The 22,864-nt window shown below is 40.6% G+C and overlaps 1 protein-coding gene across 1 annotated transcript in view; it reads right to left on the bottom strand.

Annotated features, from left to right (window-relative positions):
* negr1 (neuronal growth regulator 1) overlaps positions 1-22,864 on the bottom strand; it is a 147,842-nt gene that overhangs the window by 61,407 nt on the left and 63,571 nt on the right. The window contains exon 3 of the mRNA XM_086225451.1: positions 13,783-13,908. Coding sequence (XP_086081577.1) covers positions 13,783-13,908 — 126 coding nt within the window. The remainder of the gene's footprint in view (positions 1-13,782; positions 13,909-22,864) is intronic.

A 22,864-nucleotide genomic window follows, 5' to 3' on the forward strand; every position in this document is an offset into this window, starting at 1 on the left:
AGGGCGCCGCCAATTTACCGCTACACCCACTGCACTTCAAATATCAAGAAATCACTGCAATGGCATTGAAGGGGCCTCATCAGCTGAGGTCTGCTCGTGTGAAAACGTAGAGATATTGGGTGAATCAAAATGACCCAATGGTGGTTCGGTTTGTGAGGAACACGCAAGGGAACAAACCCAGTCTGTGTTGCTCTGATTTCAACATCTTTTGTTTTCATATCACAATTAACAGACATGAGAAACTATTGCTGTGTGTGTGTGTGTGTGTGTGTCTCTCTCTCTCTCTCTGTCTCATTAAAAGTCAATCAAGCTTAACCATCAGCTAATCCCTCTTTTTCTCTCTGCATTCAACACACCAGGCAGCTCATCCAAAACAAGATGGTAGTTCCTTCAATAGTTTAAGTGTTTTAAATCAACTCAGTTCACAGCTGCAAATAGTGTCTAACTACTTCTGCTTTACAATTTGAGCAACATACACAAATACAAACCGACATGAGTAAAAATATCAAGGTGTGACATCTGTCCACAAGCGCTAGCAAAAAACATAGTCTAATGTGCTAAACATGTGACCAGGACCATAGATCAGTGGACTTCATGTGATTAAATGTTGCTACAACAGTGTGGGGCATGAATATATTTGATATATGCTGCTTGTCTTTTGCTTGCTATTTGTTTGCTCTCCATCAAACCAAGTACCTGACCTTCAGTATGGGGTGCAAATTTGTTACCTTTTGGTACGGTGTGTGTTACAATGTGTAAAGTAGAGCATAACGCAGAGGAAAATGTCCTGCAAGACCACTCCCTGTCCTGCTCCCTTAATGAAATCTAAAAGCTGATCCATGGGATTCCCAAACAAATGTCAGGCTCGTCCACCTCGGTGATGAGGTAAGCACGTTCAGTCCAGAACTGGCCCGGAGCGATGTGAGCGCAGGCCAATCGTTGGGAGCAATCATGCTCCACCATGGTACAACGCAACCAGGCCAAATGTGAGCGCAATCTTAAATTCAGTTCTGTAAATATCAACCAAAAAGACACATTATTCATCTTCTCATTTTTTCGAAATAACAAGCAATAAGAAAGGAACAAGATTCCCTTCGGATGGACCAAACATCCCCGCCGTCTGCTGAGGCATCTTATATTGTTGTGAAGCAGAAGGTCATCAGCGTTTGCATCAACTTCTCGGAGGAATTCTGGGAGCATGCGATGCTGATGGGAGGTGTATGCCCCGAGAAAGTTAATCATTCTCATCATTGTGTTCATCACCTTGGCATACTCATCTGACAGGGTGGAGCACAGGATCGATTGATGAATTATGCAATGGTGAGATATGAGCTCAGGATTGTCCTCTTTCATTTTTTGCCACAGCTACTTTCTCTCCCCCTACAGCAGGGGGACCATCTGTGGTTATTGAAGCCACTTGCTCCACTGTAGCTCCGGTACATCTCTGAGCACTTCTGCCCTCTTTCCAACCCCAAATCTCTCCGAAACCCCAGACCAGCTGCTCCTGGCTGTCCTTTGATCAAGGCTAAGGGCTAAGGGTGACAGTGCGTTTGCAGTAGCTGCCCCAAAGCTTTGGATCACTTTGCATTTTCAATTCAGCGTTCCTACTTTGTATAGAGGCTAAACTTAAGATTCATGCGTTCTCAGGCTTTTGAATGTCCTTCTTTTAACTGTTTGTTTCCTTATTTATCCTGTATTTGCCAAAGGGGGAGTTTTTAAAGCTATCACTACTGTTTTCTGAGCTTTTTTTAGTATTATTTACTTTCCAGCCTAGGTTCTTTTTGTGCCTTTATGAATAAAAGCGATTAGATTTGATGATGATAATTATTAGCATGTAATAAATGGTATGAACAGTTCGAAGATCCCAGCAGGCAGCACTGTGCATGCATTATAGAGGCTGTGACAGATTTCTTCCCTGACCAGAATTAATTTCCAAGGCAGCAGTACTCAGTGTGAAATCTATTTATACATAAATTTTCAGGATGGTAATAGTAGTATGGGTTGAAAGATGTATGGACAGCTTCAGAAGGGATGGGGGTTCTCACAAAGTGCACAATCAAGCAAAACTGAGCTCAACATATTGTTCAGAAAGCCACAGAGCGCCGACACTGACTCAGCAATATCTCATAAAAGAGAAGCCAGAATCAAGACAACCCTGCTTTAGGAGTGGAAATACTGCCATTCCGTGCTTCCAATCGTTCCTTGGAGTGAGCTGAATTCTTATATAATGCCACTTTCTGTGACTTCTTTTTTTTTTTTGCTAATCTCCCAAACTACTATGAAAGAGAACCCTGAAACTGAGGGCACAATAACGAGCTTTCATGTCTCGTCTCACACACTTGCAGCGCCAGCAATGGAGTCTTGACATCGCCGGTTATACACTAACAAAAGCAATGTTTGAAAGACTGATCCATTAACAAGCACTGCAAAAACAGGCCACTGATGTGGAGGGGAGCACAGGGGGGAAAAAAGTAAGTCACAGGGCTCTATTTTTGTGACGGTGCATGGTTGAGCTCTGCACCACTGAGGAAGCACTTTTCACTGGATTCACACATTTATTTATTTTTTTTTCAACTTAATCCCGCTGATGTGAGAGAGGATGTGCAGTGCAGTGTGTGTCAGCGTCGCGATCAAGTAGAGCAGTGCAGGTCTGATGTTAAAAAAACTAGCAGGGATTTGCACAGACTGGGCTGACCTCAGATGACTCTACCTGTGCGATAGGTGAGTTCAAATTCATTCCTCCATGTGAAGAATGATTAAAGACGCATCGGTTACTTTAAACCTCATGATGCTTGTATAGATTGTTTTTTTTTTTATAAAGCCATAGCTGCATACTCAGGTTGTTTTCAAAGTGCTAGAAAAAAAGAATAAACCCAACATAATTTTTAATAGTTATACATTTAAAACACAATTCAATAAAAGATCATAAATCTCCATATTTCTGAATCTGATTATTGTTTATCAAGATTAAAAAAAAAAAAAAGCAGACAATGGTTAGATGGTGTCGTCTTCAAGTCTTATGAAGGTTAATTTTTGAATATGACAGACCTGGACATACGGGGTTCTCTACAAGGGGGGTACGGCTACATCAGCTATGAGATGAAGTGAGGGAACTTTAGTGAAGCACCACACTGAGTAAAAAAATGAATTTGCTTGATGTGTGAATTCTTCTTTCTCTATCTTCTGTGCACGTGATTGCCTGCTGAGACATATAACACAGAAGAATAAAAAGTTACGACAGATGCGGAGAGATTGCATGGGTTTCCTGCTGAGCTAAGCTAAGACAAAAACCAGCACCTCTACTCTTTTATAAAATACACCACTTCCTCGTCTAAAGTTCAAGAGCAAACAAAAACAGTTTCAAAGTGTTAGTGTTAATCTCACCAGCCTGCTGTCTCTTTGCAACAACGCTGCTTAGAAAGTTATCTCATTGTTGTTTGTGGTTGTAAGAAGCACCGCTCTTTTGAGGAAGTGCTGTGATACCGTGGAATTGAATTTCATACATTAAATCAAATTCAATTAACTATTTGAACTATTTAATTAAAATGACAGTTTTATTCACCGTGCGTTATTAATCTACTGATGCGAGCTTGCTTCCATACTTGGTGGTAACCTCATAAAAAGACTTGCAAATTGCTAAACATCAGATGAAGCTGTGCACTCTACAAATATTGAATGAGCATCACTTTTCTTGTAAAACGTCTGGTGTAATTGGTAACGCTGATGTTGTCACATTTTTATTAACCGATGGGAGCGTTTCCTCGCCGTGAGATTTAAAACCGGCCCTCTACTTGCATCTTTCACAAGCAAGAGAAGTGCATTTGTTGGGATGGCGCAAATTAATGTGGTTGCAATTTTTCTACCATAGTAATCAAGTATGTGTCATTTCAAAAAATATATATACTTCTGCCTTTCAAGTACTTCAAAATAGGAGACTTGAGATGTGAATAATATTGGAATATGTGCTTCAGAGGAAGTAAATTGACGTCTTTGGATAGTGCTGCTTTCATTTTCGTTGGTGGCTATGGGGTACCATTAACTGTAAGGTAAGGTTTTTTTTTTTCTCTCTCCTGCATTCAGGAGTCACAAAGAGGAGACTCAGCAGTGGGGGGGGGGGGTACTGAGAATTATTTGTAAATACTTGAAAGAAAATACACTCTTTGGTTGAGGCATCGCTTGACAACATCTTACTGCACTTTCCAAGGACAATACTTAATACGTTAATTTCCACGAAACCTACTGTAAGTATAACTATAACTGCTATTTGACAATCTCTAATCTAATCTAACCCTAACCTAATCTTATCCTAACCTATTCTAAATTTAACCTCTACTTAACCTTCTTTCTTATTTTGGGAGGGCAAAGCCCCACGATATGAGGAATACACACACAATACACACACACATTCACTGACTACGTAGAAGAATAACATGGTTGACCTATACATTGCCTATAACGCACAGCTCCGTTGTATTTCACTGTAATGGGTAATTACGAGGGCCAATATGTGGAAATTTGCTGTGTGCACTTGTGTCTTTTACCAGGGCAATGAAATCAAAGGAAGTGACCCATGAGGCCAAGTATGCTTGATGCCTCCAATAACATTTACCAAGTGCGCAGCAGTTTCCACAGAGAAGCAATAGAACTTTTCTCACAGCCTGGGAAACATAATCAATCACCGACTGTATTCACCCCTGGATGAAGTTGGTTGCATTTATTCATCACGCAAAAGACAGATGAAGCATAAATGTAAGAAATGTATCATGTCGTTTACTGGTAGAATAACTGTGTTTGCTGGTTGTGTGGAGCGGATGTTTGCTGCTGTCCTTCATGATACTTCTGGAATATACCAGATCACGTTGTTCCTGTGGCCCAGAGCCTTTTATTGAGAAGAATGGGTCCTGGTTTGAGTGAAGTCTGAGATCTGACACTGACGACAAAGACAACAATGTACTCTGTCTCTTCCTGTCCCATTTCATTAAATGTTTCTACAAGGACACATTTTATTTATTTCCCTTGACAACAGTTTTGTTTGGTTATAATAATAATAATGATAACAATAATAATAATAATAATAATAAAAAAGCAGCACCTAACAGTGAATAAATGAAATATAAAACACAAAATAATACTTAACAGTCAACAGAGGAGGTGTTTTTACAACTGCTGCTTTTCTAATGGCGGACATTTTTTTTAACTTGTCAAAAAAGGTGAAGGACTAACCATAAAATATATAATAACGAGTAACACTAACGAAACAAATCAAGGTACATGGGATATACTGATATTAATCAGGTTTCAGGAACATTCTTTGGACATCTACATTCAAAATATGGAGCTGGGATCTTTACAGGATGTGTGTAACCTTTAAAGATGCGAGCTTAATGCTACAGCGTAAAAAGCCATTCTTCCTGTATTACAGCCATTAGTCATTAAACATGTCATAATAAATAAGCAAACAAGACAATAAAACTTTTCCCTTCATGAATGCACATCGGGGGAGATTATAATTTAGTCTCAAAGTGAGCATTTCATTCACCAGACAGGAGAGAAACGACGGCAAACTTAAGTTCCGCCCTTAGTTTGGCGGAATTTGCATGGTTGTATGCCAACAGGATCCTTAGTTTTATGGTTACTAAGACCCTGAATGTGTGTTCAAGAGGTGAGACAGGTTATGTAGCTTGTCAGTAATGTACATGATAGCATGAAGCTACTGTAGCACATTTACCAGCTGCGTGCTACGAGGTCTCCCAATCTGACTATGCTGTGTACGTGTCCAACTAATATCAGCATATTGCACTTGTCTTCATCAGAAAATGATAAATTTAGGATGTTGTCATGGTTTACATGAAGATTCACAAATTCTGAAAAATTTCATTTTCAGAAAAAACAGTGGAATATTACTGTGCCACCGCAATGAGTGCTGGCTGCGACAAACGTGTTTTCTCCCTCTCCTCTTCTACTCCACCTGCAATACTGGCACATTGATGAGAAGCAGGTGTGAGTAATAATGACTCCCACATTCAACAGTATCCTTCAGTGATATCCACAGGTGATAGGAGCCCCTCCAATTAAACTGATGGGCTGAAATATTCCAGCGTGGAGAGAATTGTTCTGCGCTGAGCTGATGATTCAGCACGGCCATTTCTGAGGTGGTCAACAAATTTGTCTGATAGGGTGTGAGATAGTCACCACGACAGTACAAAATTAAATTTACAGAGCAAACAACGTTCTTTCCATCCTTTCATTTTCTTAAAAAATAGCCCTCCGATACACCTGGCACTATGATCGCCTTAGCCATGGTGGCCACGGCGGACCTCCCACGTGGAATTCTTGTGGCCCCCACTTTTGTCTCTGAAAATAGGGCCGTGGTTTTTGTCAAACCCTGCAGACAAATGACAGAACCAAAACAGGCAGGTATCTTTCTTCATGAATTAAACCAACTTCTATTTTGAGGTCGAGTTGCATTATTCTGACCAGGCAGCAAACAGTGTTCCTATCGATTACAGCAAAGGTCACAAAAATCTTTAAACAAGAATCGCATCCTCCATATATACTTTGAGAAAATGATACGTTTGAGTGCTCAACCTTGACATTTATATTAGAGGGAAAAAAAGAGCAATAGATGTCCTGAACAATATGAAAAATAAGAGACAACATTTATTTGAAGAAAGAAGCCTCGACTGTTGGTGTGAGTGATGTAAAACCACCTGGGGGGTGAACCAAAGAGAGCTGAGAGATATTTGAGAGACTGACAGAAGCCCCACTCACCTGAATAAGATGTCACTCCAAGCAAATTAAAGAAATCATAGCAAGGCTAATTTTGCATTCAGTGCTGTTGCTGGCTAAGTGCCGTTGCAGTAAGCAATTTCCCACATTGTGTAGGGGAGCTGCTAGTACACTTCCTCCAGGGCTGCAATACACAGATAGGGCAGGCATCGCTGAGGAATCCATTATAGCATAGAGCAGCATTTTCTACATCAATTTATCCTTTTAAATCCTGAAAATAGAGAACAACCCACACTGCTACATTGCACCGTGTTGCCTTCTGGCCCCTACTCAAGGTGTGGGCCAGATCTAGGGGTAGAGACACCCTGTGTGCAGGGTCTGCCCTGAAAAAACAGGTTATTAGTCCACCTTGAGACTGAACTCCTGCACTGCTCTCTGGCTGTCAAACTGAGGCTGGTAAAGTGGAACAGGGCCAAAAGAGCCTAAAGTCCTGACTCATTCCATGTGCTACCACCTCAGTGACCTGTACAATCACCTCACTTCTAAGTTCAGTGCTGACGTACTGTGTTGAGCCAAAATCTACATTGGGTGCAACTCCGGGTGCTGGACTTGGCAGGGCTGAGAGATCTATGGGATTTAGTTATAAGAAAACAAAAAAAAATATGAATGAATGAGAGAGAGGAGAAGGTAGCCAACAATCAGGGTTTCCCCTAGGAGATGGAACATGGACATTTGTGAGTTTTCTTTCAAAGTTCAACCTGCCAGGAGATTTTTCAACCATTTGCCAGCACCAGAAGAGCACTTGAGGTTAAGTACATTAAATAACTTAGAAATATGAGCTATTGTGAAGGCTATCCTTTCCAACTATTATAAGACGACGATTATGAAATATATTCATGTAAATTGTGTGATGCAACATTTCAGTTTAGCACTAATTAAGCAGTATGCTGTAACACCTCACCAACATGCAGCCGGCAGCATCAGATGGCTGGAAGCTAAAGATCCCTCACTATATCACTGTGGTAGATGGAGTCAGAGAGCTGGTCTGATAGCAGGAGCCACACACAGTATGTTTTCCAATCGAGTGAGAGATTAAAAGCAATGGGAAACATGAGACAGAGATGACGGATGAGTTCAAAGTTAAGCTCGCGAAGGAAGACAAGCTAGCTCTGGACACAATTTGCAGGACAGCGGCTACAAACTAAAGCTACATCACGACTAGCTGTCACTTCGCTGATGCTGACTGGGAGATGTAGTATTTGTAGTCTACTGACTCAGAGCTTCTTTGTCATTGCTTAGTGTTGCAACCCTAAGCACTTTTGATCAGATGGTGGAGAGTTGAAACCAGAGAACACAAACATATCTTGTTATTTAGTTGCTAAGGGAGAAGAGACAGGCTTCACACGATGTTTTAACAAAGTAAGTGTTTTCATAGCTGATAAACATCAAACCAGCAGTGAAAGATGCACTTTTACTGTTTGTATAACCATCCAACTAGGTACAGAGCATTGACACAGCTTTTTTTTCGTGCTTTTTCTTGTCTTTTTGCTAGGACCACACGTCTCACATGCTGTATTAAATAGGAAAGGCTGCTCTCACCTGTTAACATGGGTGCTGAAATTAAATGCAATCATTTTTATGGTTGTGACATTAGAACCATTAAATCAATAGTTCCAGAGCCCTGATTGTAATTTATGAGCGGAAATGTAGAATAAATAACATACACGCTATTTAAAGACTGCACGGTTGTAATGTTAAAGGCAAACTGTGGTTGTTACCTTTCGCTAAATCAAAATTGTGAAATAATATAAGCTAATGAAATTCATCATTATTTATACTCTGAGGCAAACAAAAAGACAAAAACAGTCTTCTGAATTTGTTCGCTTGAAGAATTAATGGAGGACCAGATTGCCACGGACAGATTACAGCCTGTATCAGAACACCTTCCCCTTTATCAGTACTAGTATTACATTACCGCATGAGTCCTTCAACGACGCCCATTTAAAACTCAGGCTTTATTTTTATTTGTGTTGCTGTCATGGAGACAAAATCTGTTCACACAGACAGACAAATGCAAACACCTTCCAATGTAAACAATATTGGCTGGTAATCAACACCTCTCAACGCTGATTCTGTAAAGACTGTCATCTGAAAGGGGCTGTTGCAGTACATTGTGTTTTATCTTCGCGTACTAAGTATACACACCCATCCTCGAAGTAGTCCCCAAAACAATGGTCTAAAAAAAAAAAAAAATTCCAAAGTGGATATTTTATCAAACTGCAAAAAAAAGTATGAATATTAAGAGTCACTGACTGTAAAAAAGAATGAATCTCAACTGGTATTCATGAAGCTACAAAATATGTGCGGTGTGGCAGTTACTCAGTAGCACATTTGAGTTTAAAAGGGTCCACTATTCATCATGTTACTGACACTCCAATAAAGCGTGTGCCAATTGAGCACCTCTTTAGTTAGCAATACTCAGCTCAACAGCTGAATGTGGAAGTATTACACACAGCTCCTGCTGGTAGTATCAGAAATTTGGATAGCTGCCTAACTCTTTATCATTCACCTGCCGTCATGTTTAAAACATGCTCAAGTGTCAGCTCTTGAACTACACAGCATTTCATTACAAACTGTGTGGAGAAAAAAAAAGAAAAAAAAAAAGCACTGAGCGGTGAATGAGAGATCCCTGGTGAACAGACCACCTAAATGTGCTTCGAATCACCTTGAGGGGGTTCACGGCAGGTAACTCCAGGTTTACAGCAATCGTATGAACACAAAGTTCAATGAGCCACTGACTGACAACACAGCGACTTGATGTGTTGTCATTCAGTTTATTCTGAGCACCTTCTATAGCATCAGGCCCTGAGCGATGTGCAGCACACCTATTAGCTATGTACTGTAGTTGTGTTTATGATCTGACAACAGTAACCCCCCCAACACCCACACACACATACATACTTCAGGACCCCTTCTGGGCTAATTTAGGGGGAAATACTCCCAGGTAAGTCGAACTGTCTGGCAGGGCTCAATGCTGATTGGTCCTGATCAGAATCATCTGGTGAGTTTTGCAAGACCTTACATTAATTTCACGCATGTCAAAACAATAACAAACAGAAGTGGATGGAACATAGACGGTTGCTGCTGTGTGTTTATTATGCTCCATTTTCTCTGGCGCACTCTAAACCAGTGACAAAGATGAACATTAATTCATGGCTTTGGGAGGTTGCACCTCACGCAGTGGGAGTGGAGACGATGAAAGGGCAGATTAAGGTAACATCCTTTTAAACATTCGCGCCACCTCGGGAAGTTTCTGCAGTCAAAAACCATACACAGCAGTGAGTTTTCAGCGCAGAGGATGCCACTCTGTTTCCTCCGGGTATGCTTTGGAGAAGATATGCCTCATACACTTAAATAAAAAGGCTAAATAAAACATATATAGTGGATAAATACGGTGGCAGCTAGGGAAGACAGAGCAAATGGTTTCTGAGGCGAGCCCTATCACTGGAAACAATCAAATATGCAGCCTAGTATTCCACTCAGCCTTTTCAAAGGTCACATACCCCATGGATTCAAATCTCAATGGAGAAAGCTTATCAAAGCAATTTTGCTCAGCCATTCCAGCCAAGTAAACCGGACAGACACAGGCTACGCTAAAGGATAACCCACCCCTTTTCTTTCTTATGAAACTGATGGTGAGGAGCCATATCATAGTACACCACTGCCTTGGCAATACCCTGAAAGCCTGATACCTCACCCATGCTACTGTAAAGCTCTCAGAGTAAAGTAAGTAGGGATGTCAAGAACTAAATTAATAATGACAGAGTGGCTTCTGGGAACAGTACCAATGTACTTCTTCTAATAGCGTTTCTCATTTAAATTCAGCTTTTATTTAACCATACACGTTGATTCAGAAAGGTGTTTGGTGTGTATCGGAAGCCCGAGGGAGGAAGTGCTAGGCTGGAAATGATCGCACTGACACACACATCCACACACACAAACACATACAGATTACAAATTAGTTATGTTGAACTGGGCAGCAGCGCCCAAACAGTGGAGTCCTATGGATCAACGGTGGTTGAGGCTCGGTAGAGCATGAAACATTCACTTTGCGTATCCTGATCTCACCAGCTGATAGAGGGATTTAAGCAGGCTTTCGTCACAAGCACCCTTATCATGAAGAAGAAATCACCTTAAACTCCTGCGGTTTAAACTTTTACACAAAAGCAATGATTCTTAAAGCGCATTAAGCTCCAGAAACATGCCAGCGCTAGTTCCTCTCCTGCTCATTGCACGTCAACACAGATGACTAGCGTGTAACAAGTGCTTGCTCCAGTGTGTGTCTAATTGAGAAATATGCATTTGCTTTATATGCACACATACTAAGGAAAATTATCATCTCAATAAACAGTTTATGGCCACACTTCAGTGGATGCAGTTTATTATTAGCTGGCAGTTTGCTGGTTGGCAGAAAATGGGAGTGAAGGGGAAAAAAATGCAAAAACAAAACAGTCGGAGAGGGAATAGGAACTTGACAGCCAGTCAGGGCAATTTATCATTCTGTCAAACTTCACTGACTGCTGCAGCAGAACTACCGACAGTGCAAAAATCCCCCCCACCCCCAACACACACACACACACACACACACACACACACACACACACACAAAATGGCTCAGTGTCAAAAAAAACTAAGGCCAGCAAACAAAACCTGCCATTAAGACGTCTGTCACTTTACGGGCATTTCACCTGTTTGGCTTCATGTCAATAAACGCGATTACTCCAACCCACTATAAAATGACCAAAACCTCAGAGCTTGGCTGAGGGGACGCCATGTTCTATAACTCAATAGGGCTGTCAATAATGGACTATTTAATGTCTGTTCAACGATGAAACGGAGGAGCAACGTGTGGTAAAAAGGCTGGGATTATGGAATCTCTGTGGGATGCGTGCAGATGAATGTGCCCAGCAGTCCCACAGAGACGTACTGTTTTTTTTTGTTGTTGTTGTTGTTTTTCTATACTTGGCCCTCTTGCAGCACCCATTTGGATTTAAGCGATTGAATCCAGCATTCTAATGAACATATGTTCAAAATCGATGAACTTCAAACATAGAAGGCTGCCATATCTATACATATATCTATATATAGAGAGAGATATATATCTCTCTATATATAGAGAGAGATATATATATACACAGTATATAAATGTTTGTGTTCACTGTTTTTTTTTACAGAATAGAGTAAAATATAATTGAACATCAATTTCGATCTTTAATAATAGCTTAATAATAATCACATATCATTATATTCTAATACATCATAATGCATGATTAGAATTACTCATTTATTTTTGTTATATTCATCTATTACTTTTATTGATTTTGTTGGATATTTGGTTTGTTTTACTTTGTATCTTTTCCCCCTTATTCTTCCTTTTATATTCATATATGTGACCGTGAAATGTATCTCACGATATAAAGGACAGGTAGATGTTTGTTCACATAATTATAGAGCGTATGAACTGTATGAAATAATACAGTAAAACAAACAAACGAACAAAAATCCAGCTAAATATTTGCTTCGTTTTTATGTACTTATCAGTTGAACAGAAAATAGACTTTAAAGAAAGATGGTGCATTATCTTGCTTTCATCATTCACATTTGGCTTCAATCCACAATTCAACATCGATACCTACTGTAGCAACACTCAGACCTGATAGATTTGATACATCATTTATGACTCCTACATTCATGTAAGTACCTGCTGTATTGGCGGATCAGGATGACAAAGGTCAAACAGCATCTTTACTACAAATGGTAGTCAAGCGCTCTGATTCTTGTTATGTCACTGCGGGTCTGCTACTTTTTATGGATCACTCAGAACTGAGGTGGATGTTCCTGTGGATGTGATTCCAGGCTTAGGTTGCCTATGAACTGGAGGCTGTTCTGCATATACAAACGATTTCAGGGAATTCCGGTGAAGGGTAATTAGCCTATTACAACCTTTCAGTAGTATCACATCCTTTGGAAAAAATCACTCTTCCTACAATAACCGACTCAAAGATCCCATGGCGAATGGCTTCTTTTCTGATGTGGTTGGAGACAGCCTGTGATTACATTTAGTCCTGGACCCTTTCATTTGACCAGCATATCATTTCTTCCCTGGCATACTTCAAAGTGTGGGCACTTCAAAGTAGAATGAGTGACTGCCACTCGGACTCTGAGGATGGCTCTTTTGATCATCTTCTAAAACTCCCCTTACACAATCAGGGCGAGCACACCAGAGAGGAGGATTTGACAACCATAAGATAAATGCAGTCATCCTCACAGCTATCAGATAAACACAGCACGCTCTAATCCATTAATATGAAAATGAGGGAGGACTGGAAGTGGCTGGGTGGAGGCTTGCAGCAACAGTTAAACGCTTTGGAATGAGTTTTCAAAAGGGACAGTTTAGGATTTGAGGCAGAATCAACAACCCAACCACTACTACTACTACTACTACTACTACCACTACTACTACTACTACTAATAATAATAATCAGATGTCTTAATTTAGTGATGTCATGGTTATGCTTTGTCTTCTTGCATAATCTTTTAAATGTGCTTTGGTAACAAAACAACAAATATCATTGGATTCTACCAACTTACAAGAATAACAAAGCTGGTCCCATTTACTGTCACAATCAAAATATTGATTGATTCGTGGTTATTGTTTCAAACAAGAGGCTCTAAATAGACAAATAGCCAGATGAGTGTAATTGTTCTGCTCACCAAGATACTGAGTGTTCAAGTATTATACTGTAAAACCCATGTATTTCTGCCTTCCTCCATGGATCTATCCAACCATGTAGCCTACATCTCCCATTCCCTCCCCCTTCCCCCATTCCGTGTCTTCATCTGCTGCAACACAACTACCAGTCCTCTCCTCCTCCTCAATCTATCACCTATTGATCCCATCCATGCTTTCTCATTTCCTCTCTCTGTTCATCCATCCATTTATCCATCCACTCGTTCATTAGCATGGCTGTGTGAGAGGTGAAGTGAACTCACCTAATGGGGTTATGTGTCTCCAGGAAATGGCAGGCTCAGGTTTCCCACTGGCTGTACAGATGAGCGACACGTTGCTGCCCTCATTTACCGTGATGTCAGAAGAAATGTCATATATCTTGGGAGGAACTATTAAAAAAAAAAAGGAGGGGGGAAGGGATAAAGACACAAGGTTAGCCAGTTATACTCGCAAACTCTGGTTCACACAATATCATCTATATTTTTGAATAGATATGAAAATAAAGCAGGAAACTGAACGCATTCCTGTTAAGAGTTGAAATTAAATGACCTCTTACTTAAGGTAAATGCACTCACACACCTCCATCAGTGCGAGCATATATCATATAAAATCTACAGCTCTCCTAACAGGCAGCATACAAGGATAACACCTTCCAATAAGAAAATAGGACAGCATTTACATGGCAAAAAAAAAACTGAGCAGAATAAAATTGCTTGTTATGCATTAAAGCTTAAATCCAGTGTGCACGAATAATAAGTCACTTATCAACACTTTGATTAACCTGGAGCTTCTCCAAAATCCACTTTCTGATATATTTGGTTGCATAAATACAGAATGAAATGAGTGATCCTCAACAGAAATGATTGCCCTCAGATTTTTAGATTTGGTTATCAATGAGTCAGTCTGACATTTCCATCCCGTTTAATGTTTACTGTGAGAGATTTGATTCTTCTTTTATCCATCAAAAGTGTCTGATTTTGTTTCTGTCAGCCTGAGCAAGCGCACAGTTATCATAACTGCATGATAAGATTAGATAAGAGACACTATTTTTGCGTATCAGGACACCTCAAAGGGCTTCATCAGTGTTTGTACCACAGAGACTAGTCAAATTAAAAAAATATATATATCATAAGGCGTGTAATTTCATTACATTTTTTTTTATTTTCCCAAGACAAATAATTGATATATTTTTCAGCAGCTGGAGAGGAAAATGCATGTTAGCCTGCCAAAGGTAACGAGCTAAATTAAACAGGTCTGCCAACTCTCACGCTTCTGCTGTGTGACACACGATTTCAACTTCAATCTCTGCTCCCACGCAGCCCTAACAATTCTCACGTCAAAACAGTGTGAAAGCAACCCAGATAAACATGACGGCTGTATCATAAAAGCCCGTGCATTCACTACGCCAATGCTTTAAAGTGCAAATGATGCAAAGGCGCCACCTCCTCCTCCTCACGGATGTCCATGTTTACAACTTTGACGAGAGGGAATGAAATAAAGGCTTATGAGTCCCAGATTGTCCTGGCTGGCTAGTAGTCATTATTTCAATATGATGTTTAGCATTCATTTAACCTCAGAAGTTGGAGGTCAGAAGTAGGAGGGACCTGAGTTGACCGTGATCCAGGAGAAGTGGGAAAAGATTCAAACACCATGCAGTAGCAACAAGTTACGTGAAGGACGAATGGCAACGTGCGCACGGCAGATTTCAAGTGATACCATTATGACATAGTATTGGTGCTAAAAACACTTCAAATTTTATCTCAGGCGCTTGTTGGTGTGTCAGCTTCCAAATGTGTGTCTGTGTGTGTTTGTATGTGGGGGGGAGTAAAGAGGAGGAACTGCACCATTAGTTGACTACGACATTCACCATTTAAATTCTATTTGAGATGCATGGCGTGAAAGTCATTGGAAATGTATAGAGGAGGAAGAAAAAAGAAAAGAAAAAAGCCTGCAGCTTATTCTATACAAGTGCACGCAGAGCGAGTCGCCCGTTAATGACAGCGGTAAAAGTGATCATGAGTTTTAAAACTGTCTCAACAACCAGCAATCAGACTGTCTGAACAGTTTATTCACTGTAACATCCTGTCCTTAATCACGCTCTTCATTTTCTCAGGTATCAAGGTGACAGCGTCGTCCCTATGTCGCCTCCTTTTTCACAGTTTATTCCAAGTGTCCCACACAAGCATTTCTCTGTGGCATCCAACCGTAACATCAACATCACTGCCACCTATTGATTTGATCTTTGTATTTTTTTTCTTCAAAAGCAAGAAGGAAAAACAAGAGGTTGATATTAACTATTGATTAAATATAGAATGTTAATTAGCTGGGTATACTGGGTGATATGAATGTCATATTATTATGTCATAGTATTAACCATCAAGCAATAAGCCACTAATGTCATCGGAAGTCTGGGGTAGGGTCTGATGCAGCTGCAGCTGTTACATTTACATTGTGTAACCAAAGCTAATCACACATCAGTTTTACTGTATGCAGACACAAAGCTGTAGTGTTCATGCTGGCTTGATGGCTGAATGAGTAAGACTGGTTGTTTGTGTGTGTGTGTGTGTATGTGTGTGTGTGTGTGTGTGTGTGTGTGCGTGTGTGCGCGCATGTTTCTGGAACAGGATGTTCTTGGGTTTTTTTGTTCTTTTTGTTTATTTCTGGCTCTTGCTCCCACTCCAATTCTCCTCATCCTGTAAAACCTTGTTATTGGCTTTTTAACTTGTAAACATCCAATAAAACATAGAACGGCTTTGACTTTTATTCGCGAACAAAGCTGTCTGCCACTTGATTGAGTTAGTGTATGTGCAATATTGTGAAATTGGGAGTATTTCCCTGGGTAGAGGTCTTGAGTTGATGGAAGCTGCATACTTTTTAAAAAAACATAATGATCAAGTGAGTCCAAATATGGGCGTGTAAATCTAACTGCCACCTGCTTCCTCAAGTTAGCGAACCTGCTACGTTTATTAGCGCCAGTCATTCTTCGCCCTGACTCAAATATTTTAACATATCATAATGAAATTATCCTTGACGCAAGAGCTTAACCAAACTCTGACATGCTACTATGAGAAAAAAAAAAAACCCTGAAGAATTTTGATAGAAGCCGGTTTATATTGGATCCTATAATGTTAGCTGATTGAGCTAACGAGTAAAAGTTAGCCAGCTGCTAAAGGTTAGCCAGCTGCTAAAGGTTAGCTGCGTTCATGTGTGCCGACAATCTTTGAATAAAGTTAACTGTCTTTTAAAACAGCAAGTTCATGGACCGTTACTGTGTGTTTAATACACACAGTCAAGTAGTCCCAGGCAATCCATAAATCAAGATCCAGGCTACATTTTTAGAAGCGGTGAGTCGCCTATGGTAAAAATCCTATTTGAGAAAAATAAAAGTGCTGATTTTTATTTATTTTTTTAAATATATTGAGGACAGCTCATCAACAGCCCCAGCTTGATATCACATACAATCATAATTGGCAAGTTTCTGCGCACTTAAATCCCTCTCGGGGCTTTTGATGGTAAACGCTTTGGGTTTTTTTTTTTAGCCTGCTCAAAAACACACTGACACAAAACCAGCCACCCACAAAGCTACGAGCCGTTATTTTAATCAGCAAGATTTGAATCTCTTGAGGGAGCGTTTCTGCAGTGGACTCTGTTATATACCCTAATGACTTCTCACTCCTCTGGGCTTTCCAACTGCTCTACCCACTCTACCTACTTGATGCCTGCTAAAAGTCTGAAGTTGATTCAACAATTTAACATTTTCCCTTCCTAATACTTTCTCCACCCCACCCCCCCTTTTTTTTAAATTCTGGGGTAAGGTCATTTTTTTGATCAACAGATCTGGATCTAAATGAGATGAAAGTGGTGAACCTTCAACGGGAGAAGACCAGAGGCGGTGTTGAACGGACGCTGTTGCTTGTCAGACTGCTGTGTTTACTTGCTGTAGGACCCCATTGTTGACACATCTCCTCGGTGTCTGATAGCACAAAATTGAAAATGTAGGGGTTGTCTACTGATCCTATCTCTCTCTGGCAGGGACTAAGAGGTTTTCAAAGGTTCAGATGAAGAGCCCTCAGTTGTTTTTTTGTTTTTTTTTCATCTGTGAGCTTTGGCAGCTCGGTTGCTTTACTGTACTGAAGAACTCAGTTTGTGCCTGCAAAGAAAGCGAATAAAAGATCAATGGAGAGAATAAAACTTTAAGCAGTAAGATGTGAAAAATTTCATATGGAATAGGAATGCCTCTGGACAACTCTGCAGTAATTTAGTCATATGCTTCTGTTATGCTTCCCTATTTCCTACTGAGGGTCTAATTATTAAAAATTCAACCAAAGTGCTTGAGGTCAGAAGTTAGACAATGACTATCTACTTATTTGACACCATTTAATTTGTGTTTCTAGCTGAAGTGTGCGTCGTCTGATTTGCAAGATCTCAAGCAGTGAAAGCACAAGGCCTCCAGTTGCTAAAAATACACCAAATGCTCTCAGAAGTGAAAAATCTCATCTTACTTTTTGAGAAGGCATGATAATTGGACGGACTACTATACTACCATTTTTTAATATACAACTTGTTGCCAATCTGAACAAGTTAGCATGTTGTATTTGTAGTCGGGGGGGGGGGGGGTGAAAACCTATTGTAAGAAACAATGACATACTAGTTTCTTCAGACCAAAAAAGTGTTGGAGCAAACACAAAAAATTTGAATGAACCAAGGGGACCATTAAGCAACAAAACCAAGGCAATAGGATACAAAACCAAAAGTCCAAAACTAAGAGACCATAACCAAACACGACCGTCTAGAGGAGGCCGTGACACCATCGTCACTTTCGTACGTGGGTGATAAATGCATAGGTGCAGCATTCTTGTGCAGATGTGGCTCCTTAGTGCAAGAGTGACACATTATTGTCTCTTGATGAACAAAACTGCACATTAAAATTCCACAGGCACAAACTGAAATCACAAAACACACATACACACACACACACACACACACACACACACACAAAGACTGACCGATATGTGTCAGGACTGCAAAAATCATTCGATTGAAAGTTCCTATTTGATACAAGCCTCTTCAATGTTTGACCTATTGAAAGTATTTGCATCCCAAATGTCGGTGTTGTTGGTGGACTACCGCGTAATTCATTTGATGGGGGATAAGAAGGTAGGGCTTACTTTGTGTCCGCTGCAATGTTTAGGGTAATAATAAGCTTTTACCACCATGAACAATAAAACAAGTTGACATCTGGCCAAGCGATGTGATAAATACTCAAAGACAGAGTATCAATACAGCCACAGACATTGTCAAAAATCTCATTATGACTGAGTATTGATGGGTTGAAATTACATTCTTAAAAAAAATAAATAAATCCCCTTAGTCCTGGAAACCCTTGGATGTTTTGTGAATCTCATGCTGGTAATAACAGGTTAAAGGCTGGTGTGATATTAACGTTAGATTGTGGTGTTGACTGGTAAAAAATGCATATGAGAATTTGGTTACATTTAGAAAAAAAGGTTACATCAAGGTTGAAATGTGTCATATAAAATCCTTTTAGACATTGTTCTAGAAATTCGTATTACCTTAAAAGCCTGCAAAGTCCATTATTTGTATTTTTTGTCGAGGGTACTTGTCTCTTGAGTGCTCTATATTATGCCTCTTACACCTCCTCAACCCCTTCAAACATTACACAGACATTCGTGACTGTTCGGGCCCTTAACAACAGAACATTGTAACCTTTCTCTTCATTCCTACACACACACACACACACACACACACACACACACACACACACACACACACACACACACACACACACACACACACACACACAGCTTGTTGTTTTCTATACGGGATAATTCATTAACAATGCCATGATTGTCATGTTTGCCCATTCCTCTCTAATTTCCCACCATCTCCAGCCCTGCAGGAGGTGCTGAGAGTGCGCTGCCACAGCTGATCTGGGTGGCGTCATCTCCCTTCTGGCGAACGCCACGGGTGAATAAATAAGCCTCGAATGACGCCACCTTGAATTAGGGAAATGCTTACAGCTGCACTATTAAAATGCAGCAGTTTTCTTCTGGATCTACACAGAACCGTGCTCCTCTATGAATCCTGACATGCATCTCCGGGCTGACTTCTGCCTCGAGATTGCAGGACCCCATTACTGGCTAAACCTGCTGCCATCCAGCTACCCAATTAGAGCACAGAAGGGAAGCGCTGCCACTTGTTATAATGCAGGCCAGTATGGGTGCCGGGGAGGTAGTAGATGAGTCCTGGAGAGACGAGACAGAGGAAAAAAGAGAAAACTCTCCTCTTCATGTTCTGTTAGTCAGATCTTTCATTTGTCCACCAACATCCTACACACAAAGAAGAAATAAACAAAGGTGTCGTTACAGCCCTGGGCAGATTTCCTGGCCAAACATAATAAAATGTAATGGTCTTATTAAAACGCAGATGCTTATAGATCTGACCGCAGATCGTCTTTAATCAACGACATGCAGCACTTTATAACCGGATCACGCCGATTTGCGTTTTAGTTTTTCATCATGGCTCATTGCAATTCCATGATCACCCATTTGAAAGCTTCAACAAACCTCAGGCTGTTAAAAACACATAGATGTAGATGGATTATACACCTGCAAATAAACCCGTATTTGTAGGGGGGTAATATACATTTCAGTAATGAGACAGTTCCCACACAGCTATTCCTAAAGGTTTTCAATTCCCTTTTCTCACTGCTGGCAGCAAAACTTCCAGTTCACTAATTAGGTGTCAAACGTAAAAAACTAAACACAAACAGTGACAGATTACGTTACTCAAAGGGATTATTATTTGCAGCGCTGTAAAACAGGCACAGATCATTTGTAGTACTTAACTTTGGTAAAAGTTCATCCATGTAGAAAGAGAAATCCGCTATGATTGGCGGGGCATTTCTTCTTTGTTTTTCATTGCTCCTTCAAGAAATTAGAGACAGCAACCCATAACAGTAATGGCTGGAAAGAACTAAAATTTAGCATTGTTTTACTGTAGTAGTATTTCGTCTAAATTGCAAAAAGGAACTGTGGAAATTGGGTTTGCTTTCATCAACTGGTTTGGAGCAAATAATGCACGGCTGTAGAAGAAAAAAAACCTGTAGAAGGAGCGTTCTACTGAAGTGGAAAACGGAGAGAGGTTGTGAGGGGCTGACTACAGCTGGGAGAGGTGCAGATGTTCTTTTGTGGCGTGCTGCCGTTGGTCCTGTTGCACGCTGTTCGGAGACCAAGACAAAGTTAAGGAATTCCCGGGACCGTGACAAAACCCAGCTCAACTTGAGGGCCTTTTTAATGTAACACTTTAAAATACGTTGATGAAAACGTGAAAATAGAAGTTAAGCTACTTCTTTCTGACATGCCTCCCATTTTTATGGACCTTAGGGCTCAGGTAGTTGACTTGTAATGGATTGTAAAAACTCAATTTTGATAGAATATGTTTCAGTTTCAGAGTACAGAATCCAATGTTCAGCCACACTTACGCTGTTGTCTTTAAAAGTTTTAAAGTCACTCTTGCTTTCCCCTCCAATATCACCTGGCACTCTCCCAAGCGTTATTACACATATCAATCTCAATCATTTCAGGAGAAAAAAAAACACACGCCCATACACCAATATATACACCAATAATAAAAGACAATAAAGATGTTCAGGGGGAGAAAAAAAAAGGGATGTTTTCCTTTCCTTTCCTTTTTTTTGAGCCCAGCAGCAGCCGGGGTGGACTAAGTGCGGGAATAGCAGGGTTGAAGACATAAAACCTCATCAGCACTTATTGCTTGTCGGTTTTTGGCATCCCTTCATATTCTAAGATCTCCTTGTGGCTAAAGATGCTGGGTGGATTAATACAGAATTGAGATGTGAGGAATGGTGCCAGACAGCAAACGACTCAAGACACAAATAGATTTCTGGCAAGTGCACACTGGCTGATGAACATTATTTTATAATGGTATCATTACGTATGATGAATTCAGTGATTTACCCTATTGATGTACTGCAGGAATTTGCCTGAGGGTCCACTGATAGCGTGTGATATTGCGGGAAACGTACAGTGGGACATAATGCATGTCAGCGGAAGCACGAGGAACAGACGACAGACTACTGCTGTTATGTGATAACATTTTCTATCCTATCATAGAAGTGCAAACTGTCGTCTCCATCATGGGATTCTCCTGTAGTGGCTTTTTGCGTAGGTGTGACCTAGTTGTTATTTTTGTTACTGTGTCTTAATCAGCACCTGCACCTCACTGCATCACTGTAAAAGCACCTGGCACAAATTCTTACAGTAAAACATATGCTCGTTACTTCAGGTGTAACCCTGAAGTGGGGATTTTTTTTCTTCTTCTTCTCTCCATTTATTTCACTGGCCCACTTTTACGCTTAAAGGCTACATTCCTGTTTGACGGAAACAGAAATGACCCCAATACAGTGGTAACAATAATGTGGCGGTGAGGTGACGATAGCCTCAGAGAAAGAGAGAACATTGGACAATTCTACCCCCAGACGCAATGCAGTTCTCACTGTGTCTGGGCTCTCAGTTATTGGTGGAACTGTTCTGTCAGACAGTAAACAACAACAACAACATTTGTAATACTGCTAACGGTGTAGGTTAAGGCTTTTATAGAGACTGCATGTGTATGTGCCTGTGCAACAGGTCCATATTGACCAATGTTGACAAACCTGTGGGGATCCCTGACTGCTGCTGCTGCTGGAGGAGGCTACATAAGAGGCTGCCACCCTTAGCATCACCTGCTCATGCCCCCTCTGTCCATCATTTGCTCCCTCTTTATCTCTGTCCCTCTTTCCTTCTGTATTTCTGTCCATCCATCTTTGTCTCTGCCCCGCTCTCCTGCTCTCTTTCCCCCCAAACGGTCAAAGCAGATGGCCGTCCCTACTGAGCCTGGATCTGCTCGACGTTCCTGCCTGTTACAGGGAAGGTTTTCGTCGCCCCTGTTGCAGGATGTGCTTGCTCATGGAGAATTGTTGGTGTAAATTCATTGAAGGAGTGTCGTACTGGACCTGCTCTGCTTGGAAAGAGTCATGAGAGAACTTTTGTTGCGATTGAAGTAAGTAAGTATTTTTTGCATGTGGTAAAGGTAAGTACGACTGAGACTGATTTAATTTCGCTACATTTTAAACCCACAACTATTGGGTGAAATGCAATTAAACCCTGTCAGGGTACAGTTTGATCAATCTAATATGATAAAATATATACAGATCAGTCCAGCAATGTGAGTCCCTAAATTTTAATAATAATGTCTTAATAATATGGGGGAAAAAAACAACAATAAACAGACAGGACTTAGGGAACAATGCAGTGGTGAAAC

The sequence above is a fragment of the Aulostomus chinensis genome, chromosome 14 (genome assembly GCF_037954235.1).
Source record: "Aulostomus chinensis isolate RoL2024-O1b breed Wild chromosome 14, RoL_Achi_v1.0, whole genome shotgun sequence".
Classification (NCBI taxonomy): Eukaryota; Metazoa; Chordata; class Actinopteri; order Syngnathiformes; family Aulostomidae; genus Aulostomus; species Aulostomus chinensis.